Source organism: Thunnus maccoyii, chromosome 23, assembly GCF_910596095.1.
Source record: "Thunnus maccoyii chromosome 23, fThuMac1.1, whole genome shotgun sequence".
Lineage (NCBI taxonomy): Eukaryota > Metazoa > Chordata > Actinopteri > Scombriformes > Scombridae > Thunnus > Thunnus maccoyii.
Genome location: NC_056555.1, coordinates 19,942,617 through 19,961,685, shown reverse-complemented (window position 1 = coordinate 19,961,685; position 19,069 = coordinate 19,942,617). Strand labels below are relative to the sequence as shown.

Genomic DNA, 19,069 nt, shown 5'->3' with positions numbered 1-19,069 from the left:
GTAGCTGCGGTTGTACAATTAATAACAAGACAGACAATCAGGACAATGAGGAGCGTTTATTGTCATTCATATTAGCGTTAAACTCCCTCCTTTATCACATCACTGAATATGTTTGTATTATTACTGTTTATATTTTAAAGACCTACATTATTCTAGTGTGATAGGAGAGGATTTTACTCAACATGGGTGTCAGTTTATTGTACTTTTCTTCCTTTTTGTAAGTAAACTCTTCATTTAATATGGTGATATGTACCCCAATTTTATGTTTCAAGGAACTAAGAACACACCTAGAAACATGTAAGAGCTACCACATAACTATCCAGGTGCTTTTTTAGCATGTTTTCTGACATTGTTAGAATTATATTTGAGGTTGAAAAAGTCCTTTAAATCATAGTTATTTTAGGCATAACAAATGTTCTAATCAAGAAATTATAAATATGTAACAAACAGCTAATCTAAACCTTTTTCCTGCAGAAAGACACCCAAAAGTCATATACCTGATAGTGCACTCTGGGGCCAGTAGATGGCGCCTGGTGTAAATCCTAGCAAGCACAGCAGACAGGTTTCAAGGTTAACAAACAGCCAAAGCATGTTAACTTGGTTAGTGAACGTTTCCAACATGAGACACACAGCTAAAGAACAGCTCTGCATTCCCCGGCTGGCGTTTTATATCCATTATACATCTATAAATAACACAGTAAGAAAAATCACACCGTAACGCTTCATGAAAGAATGATGAAGAAGAAGAAACAGAGGAGGAAAAGTTATGTTGAGCATATCGTGATGATGAAGACTTGCCTCTTGTAATCTGTCGATGTAGAGTCTGCATGTCTCCAGGTCGCAGTCACCTCTCACCACCACAATGCCTACTGGGATGGCTGGGATACAAAAAACACACACTTAAGACTGGAAAACAGGTGAAAAAGGTGAAATAGTATTTGCAAGGTATTAAATACCTTGATTTAATAGCAGACATACACACACACACACACACACACACTCAGTCTTACAGATGTCTCTTAGTTGTTCCTTGTCGTACTGCAGTCTGTCGTACTCCTGGAGGCTAATCCGATTAACTCGCAGACGAAGACGATCTGGAACTGCGTGAGGACTGGAAAAAACACACACACACAAACACAAACGTGCATGTACGTGCACACACACACAAATACAGTCATGCCAAGCAGTCACACAATTCAGACAATCATACAACAATAAGGACACACAATACATACATGCATACATACACACACACACACATACACACACACACACAAGTCACAAACAGAATCACGGCTTCTCAACATAATCATATTCAATTTTCTCGCCTGTCTGTGTTTTATTTCAACCAGCTGAGATCTTCCAGTTAGAGAATATTTTATAATTTAAAAGTCTGACATTTCTGATAACTGGAGGTTGTAAAAAGTAGTAAACACTCCCCTCAGTAGAGCAGCTTTTACTGTAAAGATAAAGGCGTCTGCTCTCCTCTCGTGACACCACTCTGATTCTGTGTTTGAGTTTGAGGTGGGTCAACATTGTAAAGTCAATGTTTGTGGGCAATATTGTAGATGCAGGTTGATGAAGGCAGAGTATTGACATTAAAAACATGGTGGGCGGCGAGCCCCGGTAGGCTCCTGGTTAAGGCCGCCGCCACATAACTGCAACGTCTGCGGTTCCTGTCATCTCTCAACTGTCGCTATCCAATAAAGGCATTAAATGCTCCCCAAAAATATATATATTTATACTAAAAAAAACATGGTGAGCAATAAGAAAACACCTCAAAGCCTCAAAACCTTACCTGCAAAGGAACTGAGAGGATTTAAAATGAAAAGTTAGGTACATCGTTAGTGCCACTTTTATGCTTCTCAATCAAAGCCGATGCAAAATGATGAGAACAGCTTTTCTGGGGGAGGGCATGGACATCAAGTGAGAGCCAAGGGGTTGGTGCGGGTATGAATAAAAGCACAGTTCAGGGTAAAAGTTAACGGTAAAGGGACTACAGCGGGAAAAACACCAAGACGAACGAGAGGCAGAAGCACATTGAGAAGTGGAAAGGCTTCAGCATGCTGCGATGCTCGCTCTCTCTCTCTCTCTCTCTCTCCACACACATTACTCACATACACAACACTAAAACACTCACATTCAACAGGACACGACTTCACTAGAGTTTGACCAATATGAGTTTTTAAAACCAAAACTAATACTTTCAGAGGTGTTATCTTATATTGATTATGAATTTAGATTTGATATTTTGACTAAACATTTAGAAAATGACAAATGTCTCTGGATTTTTGATTTAATTTCTAATAAACTGGAATTATTAGAAAATTAAACCAAGAACATAAAAGTTTTTTTTTATGCCATCGAGACAAATAAATATCTAAATATAAACAGTCAAATCAAATAGTGCTAAAATGATTTTCAGATTAATGAATTAGTCCACTGATTGAAAAATAATTAACAAAGATTTTGATAACTCACCATCACAGTATGAAGCAAAAATGGCAAAAAATTGTTGCTTCCAGCTTCTTAAATGTGAAGATTGGCCATTTTTCTCTGTTTTATTTAATTGTAAATTGGATATATTTGGCAACGAGACATTTAAAGATGTAACCTCGGGCTCTCCAGACTCGTAATGGCAATTACTGACAATTTTGACACTGTATAAACGAAATGATTCATTAAAAACATTAATTGACAGATTAGTTGATAGTAAAGACAAAGTGCTGCAGCCCTAAAATCAAATATATAACACATATATTCTGTAATGGCAGATATAACCTTTAAGAAGCTGCAAAATGTGAGTTCTGTCATAAAAAAGAATGATGTATAATTCAATATATTATGTCTGCATGGACTGTTAGGAAGGTAAAAATAACTTATTACGTCAGCAGTAAGTTTAGTAAGGAGGGTAAAATACACTTTATGTGAAGCAAACATTGTTCTCTGTCATTTCAATCAATCAAACTGTATCGTGTTCGTCATATCAGAGGTTACAACATTGACTGGATCAGCTCTGGTTTCAATAAAAGGATAAGAAATATCAGAAAGTTAAATATTGGTCCAACCCTGAACAAACCAAGACACGACAGCACTGACTCATTCAGACCAACACATACAAACAGTACAGTGACAGAGGGCTGAGGTACTTACACAGAGAAGGAGTCGGGGGGAGCAGAGAGGCGGCGCAGATCAGCTGCACACACCTTCTGAATACTACGGCCGCACACACACACACACACACAGAAGAGAGGAGGACCGCATGGAGAGAGAGAGGAGAGGAGAGAGAGAGGAGAGGAGAGGAGAGGAGAGGAGAGAGAGAGGAGAGGAGAGGAGAGGAGAGGAGAGGAGAGGAGGGAAGAGGAGAGGAAACAAGAGAGGAGAGGAAACAAGAGAGGAGAGGAGAGGAAACAAGAGAGGAGAGGAAACAAGAGAGGAGAGAAGAGGAGAGACGTGGAAACAAGAGAGGAGAGAAGAGGAGAGGAGAGGAGAGGAAACAAGAGAGGAGAGAAGAGGAGAGGAGAGGAAACAAGAGAGGAGAGAAGAGGAGAGAAGAGAGGAGAGAAGAGGAGAGGAGAGGAAACAAGAGAGGAGAGAAGAGGAGAGAAGAGGAAACGAGAAGAGAGGAAGAGAGAAGAGAGGAGAGAAGAGGAGAGGAGAGGAGAGGAGAGGAAACAAGAGAGAAGAGGAGTGAAGAGAAGAGGCGAGCAGAGGAAACGAGACGAGAGAAGAGAAGAGAAGAGAAGAGGAGAGGAAACGAGAGAAGAGAAGAGAAGAGGAGAGGAGAACAAGAGGAAAAGAAGATGAGAGAAGAGGAAGAAAGGATGAGAGGAAATTAGAGGACAGGAAAGGAAATGAAATTAGGAGAGGAGTGGATAGGAGAGGAGAGGAGAGGAGAGGAGAAGAGAAGAGAGGAAAGCGTGAGAAAGGAGGAGAAAGGAAAGAGAAAAAGAAACAAGAGGGGAGAGGAGAGGCAAAGAAATAAAATAAGGAGAGGAGGAGAGGAAATTAGAGGAAAAGAGAAAACAGGGAAAGAGATTAGGAGGAGAGAAGGAGAGAAGAGGAAACAAGAGAGGAGACCAGGAGAGGAGATAAGGAGAGGAAGAGAGATTAGGGGGAGAGGAGGTGAGAAAGAGTAGAAATAAAGGGAGCGGAGAGGAGACAAGGAAAAGAGAGGAGATGAGGAGGAGAGAAGGGGAGAGAGGAGAGAAGAGAAGAAAGGGAGAGGAAAAGAGAAAAAGGCAGGGAGAAGAGATTAGGAGGAGATGAGAGAGAATACAGGGAGGAGAAAAAAACAGGAAACAAGAGGAGTCAAGGTAAACAAATGAAAAATCATAAATAATTAAATAGATTACAGATGTGTGTTTTTGGAGGATATTTGGAGGAATGAAGGGAGAAAAAAAAGACGAAAAGAAAGAGGAGGAGGAGGGACAGACGGAAGAAAAGCCCAGAGGTAAGTGGACAAACATCGATAAGCACAGAGTACAGTAGCATAGCAGTACATCAAGCAAAGACACTAGTTACTGCAGCTACAGCCAGTAATATTTCTCTATTGTTCTCTGTCCCACATGCACACACGCTTATTGTGGCTCATAGACAGTTAAAAATAGACTCACATATATACATAAAGATATACATGAAGAGTTATTAGTGCTACAGGGACGGAGGAGAGTTAGTATCATTTCAGATAGAAATACGTTGTTACATCCGACAATACTGCGCTGCTGCTTTATCCCTGAGAGAAAACAATAGCTTCTTCTCAGCTGATAGATAATTTAGGAAAAAAAAAACCACACACACACATATATTATCAGTGTGTCATCTGAGATGCTCCTCAGGCTTTCATTATTTGAGTGGACAAAACATACATATCCCTCCGCTGTGGTTGTGTGGTTTGGCGAGCTTGAAGAGAGAGATGTGGGACAATGAGAGGAGTGAATGTCAGCTCCCACTAAACAGATTGTATGACTCACTCACAGTGCAACCCGGGCTTTTACAACAGTGCTGGCCTACTTCCTCAGTCTGTATGTGTGTGTGTGTGTGTTGGTGTGTGTGTGTGTGTGTGTCGGCGTGTGCGAGTGACTCACTCGTTCAGCAGGGGCACAGAGGTGCGTCTCTTGCTCTTCTGGACCATGTTGGCCTGATTTCGAAGAGAGATGCGGAGAGTGGAGGGAGCCAGTCGACATGGCTCACCGTCCACCTGGAAGACGCGACCGTGAACACAAATCACACATATGCGTTACTGTGGTGTTAAAAGGGACGTATCATGCACATTTCCAGGTCTATATTTTTATTCTGGGGCTTTATTGGTTTATCTTTGCATGAATTCAAGTAAAAAAAAACTCCTTTTTTATCTTATAGTGGTAATTTATGCAGCCCCTCAGTTCAGCCTCTGTCTGAAACAGGTTGTTTTAGCTCCTGTCTCTCTACAGAGACGACCTAAATAAACAATAGTAGCAGGATTTCTCTTCTTTTTCTCGTTCTTTACTAAAAATGGAAACATCTCAAACACATCCGTACATGTTCGAGCCGAGAATCCGGTCCGAAATATGCAAGTGGACAACGTGAACAACCTTTGCAACAGACTACAGATTGGACGGCCGTTTGTGGCCATGTGCAAACAATCATCAAAAGCAGGAAAAGAGTGACTGAAGCCCTGGGTGTTGACTTGCAGGCAGCATTTTTACATACATTCACCTCAAGTTTTGGAACTTGAAAATAACTGAAAACCACAAAAGTCATGATATGTCCCCTTTAAAAGGACTAATAGTTACATAAAACAAAGATTATTGCAGCCGTTTATATCTGTCAGAAGACTGTGAAACCTTGTGTCTGGTTTCCTCGGCTTCGAGCAGTTTCACATACTGCAGCAACAGAGTTGAGGCAGGACGAGGTCGTGATGACTGAATTTTAATATTATTTATCTATTCAACCCAACCGCCTTCAGCAATGGCCTTTTTCTTTTCACATAAAGTGCGAGTGATTGTCTATGTGACATGACAGCAATAAACTCGTTGGGCTGCTGAGCCTGAAGGTAAATTCTTGACCTTGAAAATATCAGTCCACTTACTTGGTTTATCTGTAGCTTTCAGCAACATCTAATTGCCTTCATCGGCTCAAACTCTCTCAACCCCCACATGCAACCATCTGTTATCATGTGACCAAAATTCAATACTCCCATGATAATAACTAAATATAAGAGTCATGAATATATTTAGTTAAAGTACATTTTTAACATTTCAAACTCTGCGGTGTGGACTTTCCCCTTGTTTGATGAATTCTATGTATCAAAACATCTACTTTTATAGTCAAAAGCAGTAAAATTGAGCCATGTTTTGCTAGTGTTCTCCTAAAATCTTTTACTCTCTATATATATATATAATCAGTGGATAATAACACAGCAGTCAATAAATACTCTACTCATTTGTCAGGGAGGCCGGTGAGTGTGTGTGCTCACCTGAACAGGTACGGTCTTGAACGTGGTAAGAACGACTTCTCTGCATTGGTGCAGTCTCTCCCCGTGACCTCCCACCTGTAGGGCCGCCTAGTGGACAGGAGGGGGAGAAAAAATATACCACCCTGTTGCTTTTTCTTTGATTGTTTGTGTCAGTTCTTGTTGTTAATTGTGTTTATTTTGTTCCCGTATTCCCTTGTTTCTCTCACCAGTGAGGCCATGGTGAAGCCGATAACCTCGATGCAGCCGTCGTCATGGCGCTGCGGTTCAAAGTCCCTGTGGTCGCCTGTGTTTCCCCACGGCATGGTGCCAGCACAGTACCTACACACACACACACACACACACACAGAGTAACAAACAAAAACAGTTTGGTAATTCAAGATATGCAACATCTTCTAGTCGGTATCATCTAACATCATGATGGAGATTCTCCTAAACACAGATAGTGAATTTATTATTAAGACATCTGACCAGAGGAATATTGTACCCTCGGTGTGGTGTGGGAGGATTTTACTGTTCTTCTAACAGCTTCATTTTCAAAGTACCAAACCAAAATTAGACCTCCTGTCTCTTGCTTTAAGCAGCTACTGTACTAACCCACTTTAAAGAATTTAATTAGTCACTAGAAGGTTTTAGTGTCTCTAGCTTTTTCACTCTGATGGGAATACACTACATAATTATAATTAGGTGGAATTTTTGGGACATTACAAAGTGATCAAGATGTTTCTTCTTGGAACACAGAGTCAGATATTGGCAGCATCTGATACATCAGTCTATAATAATGTTATTCTAGCTCCCTTTCACTATTTTACAAACAAGTATAGCACAGTATCACCTACCTGGGAATGTTTAGAAACACAATGCACTGGAATTTTAACTCCTGGATCTTAGGAGTCAGATCTGTACCATCACACTGAGAAAGACAGAGAAAGTAAAAAAAGTCATTTCTGTTGTTCTGTAAGATCAGGACCAGTTTTACAAAAAGGGCTTTTAAGATTGAGCTTGTTGATTCACCTGAACATGAATGAATATAACCCACTGTTTAAATAAGATGTAACTAATGTGAATTTAAGTATTGAGAAAACAACAGATTTTCACTCTCAGATCCTTTACTTGGTTTGACCTGTCTGTCTCGGCTTCACTCTCGGTTCTCAGTTTTCAGTCTCATTTTCAGTGTCCTCGTTCTTGGTCTTAAACCTGTTTTGATGTCGGGGGGGGGGGGGGGGGGGGCAGGTTGGAAAGTGATTGATACGGCTCAAGGGTCATGTCAGACCTCCTCACTCAGCTCTTTAATGGACGCCGTCGAGGAGTTGTCGCAGCAACAAGATATATGGAGAAATGTAGACCTGAGGTGGGATGTGCCATTTTATGGATACAGATTATGTTTCAGGGTCAGAGTTTTCTACTTATATCATATTCTTTATGCCTTTTACTGTCAACAAATCCCATGAAAACATTAACATAACAAGTACTGTCTGATATATCTTATTCGTCTGAGCTACAGAGCTCCATTGTTGTCCAAAAACTATTAAAAACGCATCAATGAGCCACTCTGCTGCACATGTTCCTTCATTACCATGAACACAGCTGCTGTCAATCGTCTTGGGAAATCTTCAGATGGGCCAATAAATCCTCAGGTCACCCACAACTTAGCATTAAACTCAGAACTTAGACTCAAAAAATACACGTGAAGCTGGTAGAGTAGAGCCTTTATCCCGGGATAAAGAAAACCTACTGCAAAATCATAAAACACCTTATTATATACTTTTCCATGACTCCACCTAATGTGGAGCTTATTGTCTAGACTCCACCTAGTTTTTTAACCATCATTAGTGACCTTGATGCTTTGGTAATGATCCAAGCATGTTTCATCTTAGAAACAATGGTGTCTCAGACTTCGCTAAAATTTATCAGTTGCACCTGGCTTAGAGATAATACTGTCTCAGCATCCTCCACATTTCTCAAAATAAAAACGGGCCCATCGGTCTCTAATCAGCTCACAGACAACCAAAATATTATATTACTGATTAGCCCTCTAATTAACTTCCCTAGGCACTGTCTCTTATTGACATAAACGCTGTCTTCACACATTCACTGGCACATCCGTTTGATCATGGGAGCTTCCATCACACAATACACCAAATATGAAGCTAAAAATGGTCCAACAAATGCACAGTATCCTCTGGTTTAAATACTGTTTTCTAAAAACTACAGAGCCCAGCTGTTTTAGGAAAGTCTTTTTTTAAATTTAAGTATAAATTTGTCACCAATTTTCTAAAGATTTACTTCTTAAATAGGCTTTTTCTTGAGCTTGAGTGCCACAGGCAGGAAGAGGAAGTTGAAAAGTACTGAGACATGGAGAAATGCATTGGTGGTTTTGGTGCTTTCATGGGATTTCAATTCAATTCAGACTTTATTATGGACACAGCCCACGGGGGAGTCCATAGCACAATGAAATACAAAGAAGAAAAAAAAATAAGGCTTGTTGACACTGACATTGCTGGAACATAAATTTCATCAGATGTGAGGAAATCCATGACAAAATGATAAACTTTAACATCCCAATTAAGTCCCACGTATGATAATAATGTTGTGTTTGGTCCTAGCAGGGAGGTCAGCGGTCAGGGTCAGTGATAAGAGTGTGAGAGGGATTCAATGTCTCGCTGAAGGACACTTTAGCACAGCGGATGTTAAAGGAGCAGCTGAAAGACGGCGTTTTTAATCACCAGGCCGACCTGCTGCCCAGACATGTCGACATGGAAAACGATACAGACTGAGAGAGAGAGAGAGAGAGAGAGTGTGTGTTAACACTCACCACCACTCTGACGTGCTTGGACAAATCCCTGGAGCTTCTCTGGAGGAAATCTGAGAACGCAGCCTGCACACACACACACACACACACACACACAAACAGAGAAAAGGACCCAATCAAACAGAATTACAGTTCATTACATTTCCCTCATTAAAAAGAGATAACCCCCCTACATGCTTCCTCTTTAACGCCCACCCATAATGTCTTCCTTCCATCTCCCATCTACATCTGTACCTACAGGTTCTAAAAGCAAAGATTTTCTAGTCTGATGCTGGAAAGCTGGAAAAATAGTGAACTTAAACATATATAATTAAAGCTAGTCAAACATTCTGTACTACTACTATACTAAAAATTATAATAAATACTATAAAAGTGGTGAAAATAAGGTCAAAATTAACTAAAAACTCTGACATCCACACTTTTAGTTAAGAACACAGGATGTATACCACATGTCTGACTGTTATTGCTTTAAAATCGCCAGTTAATGCAAATAAATTTGGTTTTGTATTGTAGAAAGATATCAAATCTTCCAAATGGCCTTTTTTTTAAAAGAACTCTCAGACATTCTGCTTCTTCCTCCTTCCAGTTATTAGTTCTTCTATTATTACAGCTTCTTCTTCTCTCCTGTCTTTTCCCTAATTTCCCTCCTTCACACAATACAGATTTCCTCTCCGCCTTCATTCTTGTGAAACACTCTACATGTGTGTACGTCTGTGAGAGAGAGGAAAAAGAGAGACGTTTTGGCTGCACGAGTCTCTGTATGTGTGCTGAAAATGTGTGTGTGTGTGCAATAAGTCAAATGGGACGCTCACTCCTGCATAGAACATCTTGTTGCGGAAGCGACTGTTGAACTTTTCTGGGTTGGCCTCTGGAAGGACACAATGAGAGAGACAAGAGGAGAAAAAGAAGGAGAATACATTAAATATCTTGCAAAGATAAGGGAATTAAAAACAGCGTAAAAGGAAGGGAACGAGAAACTCATTTGTGCATGCGTGACTGCCGCATGTGTGTATCCTTTTAATATTTTATCTTATTCTCTTCATCTTTCTTTTACAACAGCGGAGGACGGCGCATTAAGTGGAAGGAGATGAACCTAATGGAGTATAAATAGAGTTAATATGAGTTGAAATGTAGAGGAAAGACACTAAAATAGATTCCACTGACCTCTGGACTCGTGGAACTCAAGGGTGACGTGAGCGTCGAAGCCCAGGCTGAAGTAGTTGTTGAACACGTTCAGAGGCAGCTGAGGGCACGAGAGGAAATATTAAAAGTGAGTCTGTTTGTAGAAATATTATATATAACATTTTCACACATCCTGGTTCCCTTTCGTAATGTACATCCATGAAAACTGACAGCTCACATGCAAATTTCAGTGTTTTATCCTATTAAGTTAGTTTTATTTGATGTTGTTTTGTGAATATTTGGACAAGTGTGTTACGTAAGTTATGTGTAAAGTTATAAAACACATTGTTGGACACATCACCCCCCCTCACCCCCACAATTAAAGTTCACAGCTGACTTCTAACCTTCTGTGTGCCGTCCTCTGGTTGGACGGCACTTTTCTCTACCAGGAGGTTCCATCTGTCCAGCTGCACCACCGAACCGTCCTCCACATGACACAAGACCTTGGACACGGGCTCATCTGTGTAACCCTGTGCAGGGAGGAATGAACACAAGCGCAGATAGAGACACAGAGAGGAAGTGGATTTGCGTTATATAACATATACGCAGTCACCAGTTAAAGGATAAGGCTTTTCTACATTTTTATTATTGTCAACAAATCTCATGTGCAGAGACAAAGCAACAATGAACTGATCTATTTACTGTGTATCCAAAGCCTGATATATCTTATTCCTCTGTGCCGTAGACCTCCGTTATTGTTCAAAAACTATTAAAAACACACCAGTGATAAGCTATATCAGGCTTTGGATACTGGGTTAGTCTCTCTGCACATGAGAAAAATATAAAACAAACACCAGCCAAATACTTTAAACAATTAAGACAGTGGAATTTAACATTTATAAAATGATTTGCATTTTACAAATAGATGATTTCATATACTGTACATCACAGAGTATGTGTGGAGGTATGTGATCATCTTTATTAATATTTTTGTAGCATTTATTGGGAATGAATGTAAAAACATACAAAATAAGAGTCACGTTCTAGGAAAGAAGATGGCGGGGTGAAGGTTAGATGGGGAGAAAAAGGGAAAGGGAGTAAAAGGAGAAAGATAAATAAAGAGGAAATGGAGGAAAAAAGAGGGAGAGAGGAAGAAAGCAGAGAGAGGTAGATGTTAGGAAGAAAGAAAGATGAAGGGATGGTGTCTTTCTATCTAAATGATGACCTGTATGATACTTGCTCTTTCTATCTGTCGAACCACCAAGGTCTCTCCTCCCATTATCAACTTGCTAACAAGAGGTCAACACGCACAGAGCGACAGAGAGAAAGAGTGAGATCGAGAGCGAGAGCATGTAATGATCGGCTTTCAGTGAGTGGTCATCGAATAACCACTTTAAGTGAAAAGAAAGCTGAGAGGAGGCCACAAACACACAAACATCTCACTTCTCTCTTTATCATTATCTTGTCTTTTTCCTATCCTAACGCCAATACATGTCTTCACCCCCACATTTTGTCCTCTGTCACTTTCTTTTCTCTGCTTTTTATTTTCTTTCTCCCTCTGGACAGGGTCAGGAAATCAGAGCGCCAAGGACTGCACTGAGTGACACACACACACACACACACACACGGGGACACACGAGGAGACAACAATCTGATGATAGTAGCGCTCATCAGCAGGGCCTCCTCTGAGGTGTTCACACACACACACACACACACACAACACAGCAGAGCTCACACTCCGACACACAGCAGGTCAGAGGGACATTTACACTCACACTGAGACGGGGCAGGAGGGAAGCTCGGGCAGGTGAAGCGGTAAGTAACACAAGTGAGTGTCGGAGAGAGATGAAAAAGGTAAGGGAATGGGGAAAGTAAAGGAAGGGGTAAAGGAAATGGGAGACAAAGGAAGAGAATATGGAAGAGGAAAGAAGTGAGGGAAAGGAAAGGGGAAAAAAAAAACAGAGACAAAGTAGATAGAGAACCTGCCGGCAGAAATACCAAACAAAAGAAAGGACAAAAAGGACACACTACTAATTACTCATATTGAAGATATGCATTTTCACTCAGCTCTCTACTTGTTCAAAGCATCTACAGTATCTCTCTCTGTATCAGGAATATTTCAACATTGTATTCCTGGAATGAAAAGTAATTTATGTATCTTCGGTCCATCGTTCACCACCAATGAGTGACAGTAAAATAATAACATTATCTTAACAGATCTCAGGAGGTGTAAATGCAATCTGTGCAAAAAGTGATTTAGAAATAAAGAACCTAATTTGAAACATAAATGGTTTTGGCTCCTTGCAATCAACTGTTAAGCAACATTCCTATGACAGTCTGTCTGTGAAGCTCAGACTCGTAACTACGTACCTGTACTTTTGTCATAAGAAGGTGCAGCAGATGAAGAAACAACTGAATCCTTCATATAAACCCTGTAAAAACACATTTAAATGTCCCTAGAAAACTAAATTAACCCAGTTCAGAAGATGATGCAGATAATGTATCTTCAGTGATTAAAAATGTCCTAATTATGTCATAAAATTATAATGTGATTCAATTTGAAATACAAGGAAAAATATTTTATTTAAGCTAGTTTTTTTTGACTCAGACTTTGACTCAGTCTGAAAGATATTTGATGTATTATCACTGCTACAAGCCCACATATCTGCTCTAAAGAAAAGCCTAATGGAAGAATGTGGGAGCTTGCAAAGGTCTTCTTTTATGTTGCAGTGTGGTTATGCAATTTATGTGTGTGTGTGTGTGTGTGTGTGTGTGTGTGTGTGTGTGTGTGAGTGTGTGTCAAGGGGCAGATTCTTGATGCTTCAGCACTTCACCTTATTTTAGCAACAAACTGCAAGAGTATAAAGTGCCAACATGAAGAGGGATAGCGCGTTATATTTTATCTTTTTAAGTTTCAGCAACTCTGAGCACTTCGGTCTCGGTGGAAAACTGAAAAAAAAAAAAAAAAAAGACTCTGACATTTGTTTATGGTTGTTGTCACTGACGCAAGGTGAAGCAACGGTGAATGAAAATACTAGTTACAGCAGCCAAACACTTTTTACTGATTCTAACTGATTCCTGTAGAAAAATGTGTCGGGACAAGTCTCATCAATGTTAATCAAGTTCACAAAATATGTAACTAAACTTTAATTGCAAAATTTGACTGATGAATTTTTAAACTTGGTGCAAATTATCAGTTTGTTCTACATACTAAAACATCCTGGAATCAAATGTATGAAAGGAACTATTGAAACATCTAATTTAAAGTTAAAATAATCATTTTGTACTCTTTTAGAAGTCATAAGTGATATTGTATTGAACTAATGTGGTTCTACTATATAACATAATATGCAGAACAGATAGACATATACAATAATTTCTACAATGGGAGCAACAACAACATCTTTACTTGACGTGTTGTGCTCTGGAGAAGTCAGACAATAGTTAAATGTGGGGGTTTAGAGGATGAGATACACAGGAAGAGAGCTCTCGTAGACTTCCTGGAATGCGGGTGAGTTATTCTGTAGCTCCCAGAGGTGTCGGAGATGTAAATAATGTATTTATTTTAACTGCATATCAATATTTGTCTGATATTTTGCATAATGCATACACTTCATTGTTTTATATTTGTCTGGGAAATAACTATTCCTGCTTTTGTGGATACCCTGCTAATGTTATCATTTATATATACAGAAATGTACTGTCATTTTAAGTAATGTTATAAGTGCTGCGTTTATACATAAGCCCTATTTTCTATATTCCTCTTTCTTTGCAGTACCTGACCATAATTTCCCTCCTGCACCGACCCTAAAGTTTAATCTATCATATTTTATTCATGATATGGAAAAACAAGTTGACCTCAAAGTCATTAAACAGACACTTTTGAATGAATAAATACAGGGAGGAGAAACTGCGAAAGTACGTACTGCGGCTCTCTGTTAACTCTGCGGCAGAAGTCAAGGCTAGGAACTCACCCCACCCCAGTTGAGCGTCCTGGCGAGGTCATTTCCTGTTCCCAGAGGAAGAACAGCAACAGGAGGCTGGGGGTTCATCTGTAGCTCATCTAGAGTGGACAGGATCCACCCCACCTACACAGAGAGACATGCACAGATCATATAAGCTGCAGAGATTTAGAAAAGAACACATGTCGTGGGAATAAAATAGAATAAAATAGATCCTTACCGTCCCATCACCTCCACAAGCGAGGATCCTCAGATTTGGCACTTTCCTGTACAACTCCAACCTGACAAATTTGCAAAGTGGACAAAGCAGAGAGAGGCCCGGTTATAGAATAAAGGAGACTTCTTCATAAGAAAGAAAGTGGTGCTGATTGGTGTTGAGTGGGTGTAATTGGTCAGCGATTGATGAAAATTGCTCAACCCGTGAGCGGAGCATTTTAATAAGAGAGACTAAATCTGAAGTGTGAAGATATAGGAAAGCAATTTTCACCCAGCAGATCGCTGTGATAATAATAAGTGTGATGTATGATGAGGATTTGAGGAGGAAATTATTACAGTTCCTAGTGGAAGATACTTACGCCTCTCGAAGCCCACCCTGCGACAGGTCAAAGACTTGTCGCGGGTTCAAGATCCACATGAACATCTGTAACACCTTGGCACCCTGCAGAGAGAAAGAGAAGTATAAACTGAATCCATCCTAATGTTATGATTATGATAATAACCATAAAACATTTTAAGGTGTCCAGTTTGAACTGACATCATTGGTCACTGGCAGATTGTAATATCTCCTGAACAGCCTGATGGAGGCTGAGCGAGAAGATTTTTTTTTTACCTTATTTCAAATAAATCATCCAACAACATCCTGTGGAGATCCACACAGCGGAGGCGTAAATTAATAAAAGACTTTCATTTGTTAAAATCTGATAATGCCATGATGCAAGATTATCTCTTGTAAAGTATGACGGTGTTCAGTAGAAAAGGTTGTTTATTAGTGTGTCTCACTGCTTTTAAAATTAATAGTAGACAGAGAAAACAGGATGAATAACAGGAGCGCAGTGTTTTCTTCTCTCAACAGTCCTTTGAAATGATAGCAACGAGTTGGTATAAATTACATTAAAGGACCCTTCCCACTGTTCAAATGAGGCTAGCTTGTAATAGTGGGTGACAACAAAAGATTAAAATGTGTGCTGACCTGGTTGCCCCCGCTCTTGGGATTAACAAAAACTAAGATGGGCTTCATGAGAGGAGAGGGGAGGGGCTTCAACATGAACGGACGCCATTTGGACTCCTAGAGAGAAAAAGACAGAGTAAGATGTGCAAAACGTGACAAAAACACCCCAAAACACTGCTAAAAGGCACATACGGAAACACGTATGCAATAGATCAATCCTCCACTGATCAGGCTGCTCCTTATTATCTACAAAAAGCTAACAAAAACTAGACTAGAACATCCTACCTGGCAGAACTTCTCATTCCCTACATTCCTCCACGTACACTCAGGTCACAGGATGCAGGCTACCGTACCGAGGATTTTTTCATACTCCTGATAAAAATAATTAAACCCTGTACTAGTCTCTGTTCTTCTTCTGTCTTGAATTTTTATTTTATTGTACTGTGTTTTCATGTGTTATAATCTATTTACCTGTAATGTGTAGTCTACTGACACTTCTGTGATTCTACACTTTAAATAAACGTATTTACTGATGTTTGGTGATATATGTTGAAAAATAGGTGGCTGACAGCTGTTAAACAGCCAAGATGAATGAACAGAAAGACTTGCAGAGCTCATCCAGTTCTAATCTGGTTACATTTAGCTTTTGACGATGACATTTTTTATTATTTATTTACATATATATACAAATATATTTGAAAAAAACCCACTTTATGTTCAGTTTCAGCTGAGGACGTCATGTATTATGTACATGTTGAGTTATAGAAAACATTCTAGTTATGTTCAACTTTGAAATTGTGTGAAAGGAAAATCTAAATTATAATTATAAACACTTAAAAAGCCTGAATATTAAATATCCTCTGTCTCCCACTTTCTCTGTCTGGTTCACATTGTTACTTACATCCATTCCCTTCTTGCTTGTCCTTCGTTTGAAAGATGTCCGTTTTTTTCTTCTGGCAGAGTTCTTAAGTGAGCTCTAGGGTACACAAACACACACACACACACACACACACACACACACACACACACACACACACACACACACACACACAAACACACCCAGACAGTCCAATGGTTAGTTCACTGTCACTGTGTCCCTTGTGGTGGTAATTAAAAGTGCAATGAAGCATGTGATGTGACTGAGGGATGTGTGTGTGTGTGTGCGTGTGTGTGTGCATGCGTGTGCGTGTGTGCAACGACGAGACAGAGACCCAGAGTTCTCCCAGACAGATCAGACATGTGTCAGCTCATATCACATCACGGCCAAAAATTACACACACACACACACACACACACACGCACGCACACAAACACGCACACAGTTTTTGACACACGCCTTCTTTTTGGAGTTTTAAATTTAGATCCAATAAAGTCAGTTCTCGTTACCGTCACAAAATGACAGCTGAACTTTATTAACCAAGTGCACTGACCGCTGGGAGAGTGAGTGTGTGTGTGTTTGTGTGTGTACACCTGTGGTTTCCTGACTTTGATGATCCAGGATGGAGGTACTATGACTCCAGCGTGGGCCCCCAGTGAACACGGCTCCTCAATCTGGTGCAGCATGAAACACGTCACCTTGTTGTGGAACTGCAACAGAAACGTCTCATTATTTATCTTATTAATCATTTAATCCATTACAAATTATACATTTACATGACATTAATAACTGAGCAGATCTAGAACTAGAAATACACATGATGGCAGACCAAAAATCGAAGTTTCCAACCACAAGATCGAATGTGTGAGTGTTAAAAATATCTGAAAAGTTCCTGAGCTTTGAAAGTGGAAGAAATGGTGATTTTTTTTTAACACATATCTCTGCAGCAGAATAAGATATATTATCAAGTTTGGAGCATTGCTACGGTGTCGTTTTCAGTCCTCTTGTGACAGAATAGGTGTTGTTCCTACTCGTCTGCTCTCTCGCACTGGTGTGTGTGTGTGTGTGTGTTAAATGAGACGTGACTTCCTTGTGGGTTTGGAAAAAAATTGACAGTACTGAAATAGAAAAATCAACATACTTGACCCTTTGGGATTTCTCTTTTTGGAACTGAAATGTATTTTATATTACATAAGACCCTGACTGTTTACTTGTTTTGAAGATAATTCCAGTTTATTTCAACCTTCACACTCACTAGTTCTATTATAGAGATTTGGGGAAACATGGACTCATGCAAAATGACATACAGTATGTCAGGGTAAGATGTTGAGGCTCCAACATCATTTTTACATGAATCATTTAAAATGTTTGACTCTGAGTCTGAATGAAATGTAGCACAGAAACTAGCTGCCTGTAGCAGCCGTTATGGATAACCTCATCAGGATCTACATTGACATGCTACAGCTGGAGAGCACAAAGAGCCACAACAGCCACATTTATGGGAAATGTCAGGTTGAAATACACCGGAATTACCCTCTAAATAACTTTCATATTTAAAGTTATACTGTGTATGTCTGGTTAATGTTCTTGACAGCAGGATTTTACTATATTTTATGAGAATTAGTGCGACGGTTGAGTTACTTACAGCCTGTTTACACCAGGAACAACTGATGGCGATGATTTCTTTACTGTGGAAGAACTTCTGTTGAAAACTCTGTGAGAAGAGAAAGAAAAACACTGATATAGTCTGTATGAAAAATAATAACTGTTAACAACATTTATGTGTGTGTGTGCATGTGTGTGTGTGTGCTTACCTTTCCACACTGTCTACATTTCCCCTCCTGTCTTCGTCTGTGAACCCAGTGATGTCTCAGTATGTTCTGCTGTCCGAGAGAGAGACGCTGAAAATAATCATGTTTTTTTTTCTCTCTCTCTCACACACACAATGCAAACAGGATACATGCTAATTATTTTCTCTCAGATGTATATGGTTATTTATACATTTATTTACTCACACACACACATACACACACTAACGTACATCTCTGAGGCACCGGGATCCCCCCTCTCTGAAAGTTGGCTTGCATCTGAAGTTGATCTGGAGAGAGAAAAAGAAAGAAAAGAGAAAGAATAATATATGTATTTAAACAGATTAAACAGATTTTTGGCACAAAAAAATTGAATCCTGGCAGCTTAGATAATAAAATATTTGTACCATAAGGTAATATAACAATATTAATATTCAAAAGTTGGAATAAATAATTGAGGAAGTGTCTAACTTTTGAAAAATGTGAAACACACTCCAAAATGTCCATGCAAATCTATTTTGTTTATTTTTCCAACCAAAATGTTGTGCCGTTAATGACCAAAACTAGTCCAAAAAACATTCAAGAGGTCTGTGTTTATGTGGGTGTGTTGTCACGGGGACCAGAGAGAAAATGAAATACAATCCAGGAAGTCCAGTCCAGTAATAGATCCAGTTTGACGCCACAATACTACACAGGGGGGTTTTAATACTATGAGAAAGGATTTTTTTTACAAGTCTGTCAAGTCATAATAGCAGCAATCGTTTCCTTGTATTGATGAACGAGAGAGAAACTGTGATTATGCAGTTTACATTGTTTTCAAGCATTTGATTGGCCAAAAAAAGTGTTGCTGTTGATGCTGCGTTACT

General features: G+C 39.6%; 1 protein-coding gene across 6 annotated transcripts in view; it reads right to left on the bottom strand.

Moving 5' to 3' along the window:
• dgki (diacylglycerol kinase, iota) overlaps positions 1-19,069 on the bottom strand; it is a 73,924-nt gene that overhangs the window by 9,898 nt on the left and 44,957 nt on the right. For 2 of the 6 annotated variants that reach the window (XM_042403369.1, XM_042403370.1), the window contains exons 5-24: positions 18,437-18,493; positions 18,210-18,296; positions 18,041-18,109; positions 16,989-17,105; positions 16,420-16,494; positions 15,540-15,635; positions 14,926-15,008; positions 14,571-14,631; positions 14,363-14,476; positions 10,793-10,918; positions 10,431-10,509; positions 10,079-10,134; positions 9,270-9,332; positions 7,294-7,367; positions 6,664-6,775; positions 6,458-6,544; positions 5,088-5,200; positions 1,011-1,111; positions 799-878; positions 498-542 (exon numbers count right to left, since the gene is read on the bottom strand). In XM_042403369.1, the coding sequence (XP_042259303.1) occupies positions 498-542; positions 799-878; positions 1,011-1,111; positions 5,088-5,200; positions 6,458-6,544; positions 6,664-6,775; positions 7,294-7,367; positions 9,270-9,332; positions 10,079-10,134; positions 10,431-10,509; positions 10,793-10,918; positions 14,363-14,476; positions 14,571-14,631; positions 14,926-15,008; positions 15,540-15,635; positions 16,420-16,494; positions 16,989-17,105; positions 18,041-18,109; positions 18,210-18,296; positions 18,437-18,493 (1,695 nt within the window). The remainder of the gene's footprint in view (positions 1-497; positions 543-798; positions 879-1,010; positions 1,112-5,087; positions 5,201-6,457; positions 6,545-6,663; positions 6,776-7,293; positions 7,368-9,269; positions 9,333-10,078; positions 10,135-10,430; positions 10,510-10,792; positions 10,919-14,362; positions 14,477-14,570; positions 14,632-14,925; positions 15,009-15,539; positions 15,636-16,419; positions 16,495-16,988; positions 17,106-18,040; positions 18,110-18,209; positions 18,297-18,436; positions 18,494-19,069) is intronic. The other 4 variants (XM_042403372.1, XM_042403373.1, XM_042403371.1 and 1 more) reach the window with 4 other exon arrangements.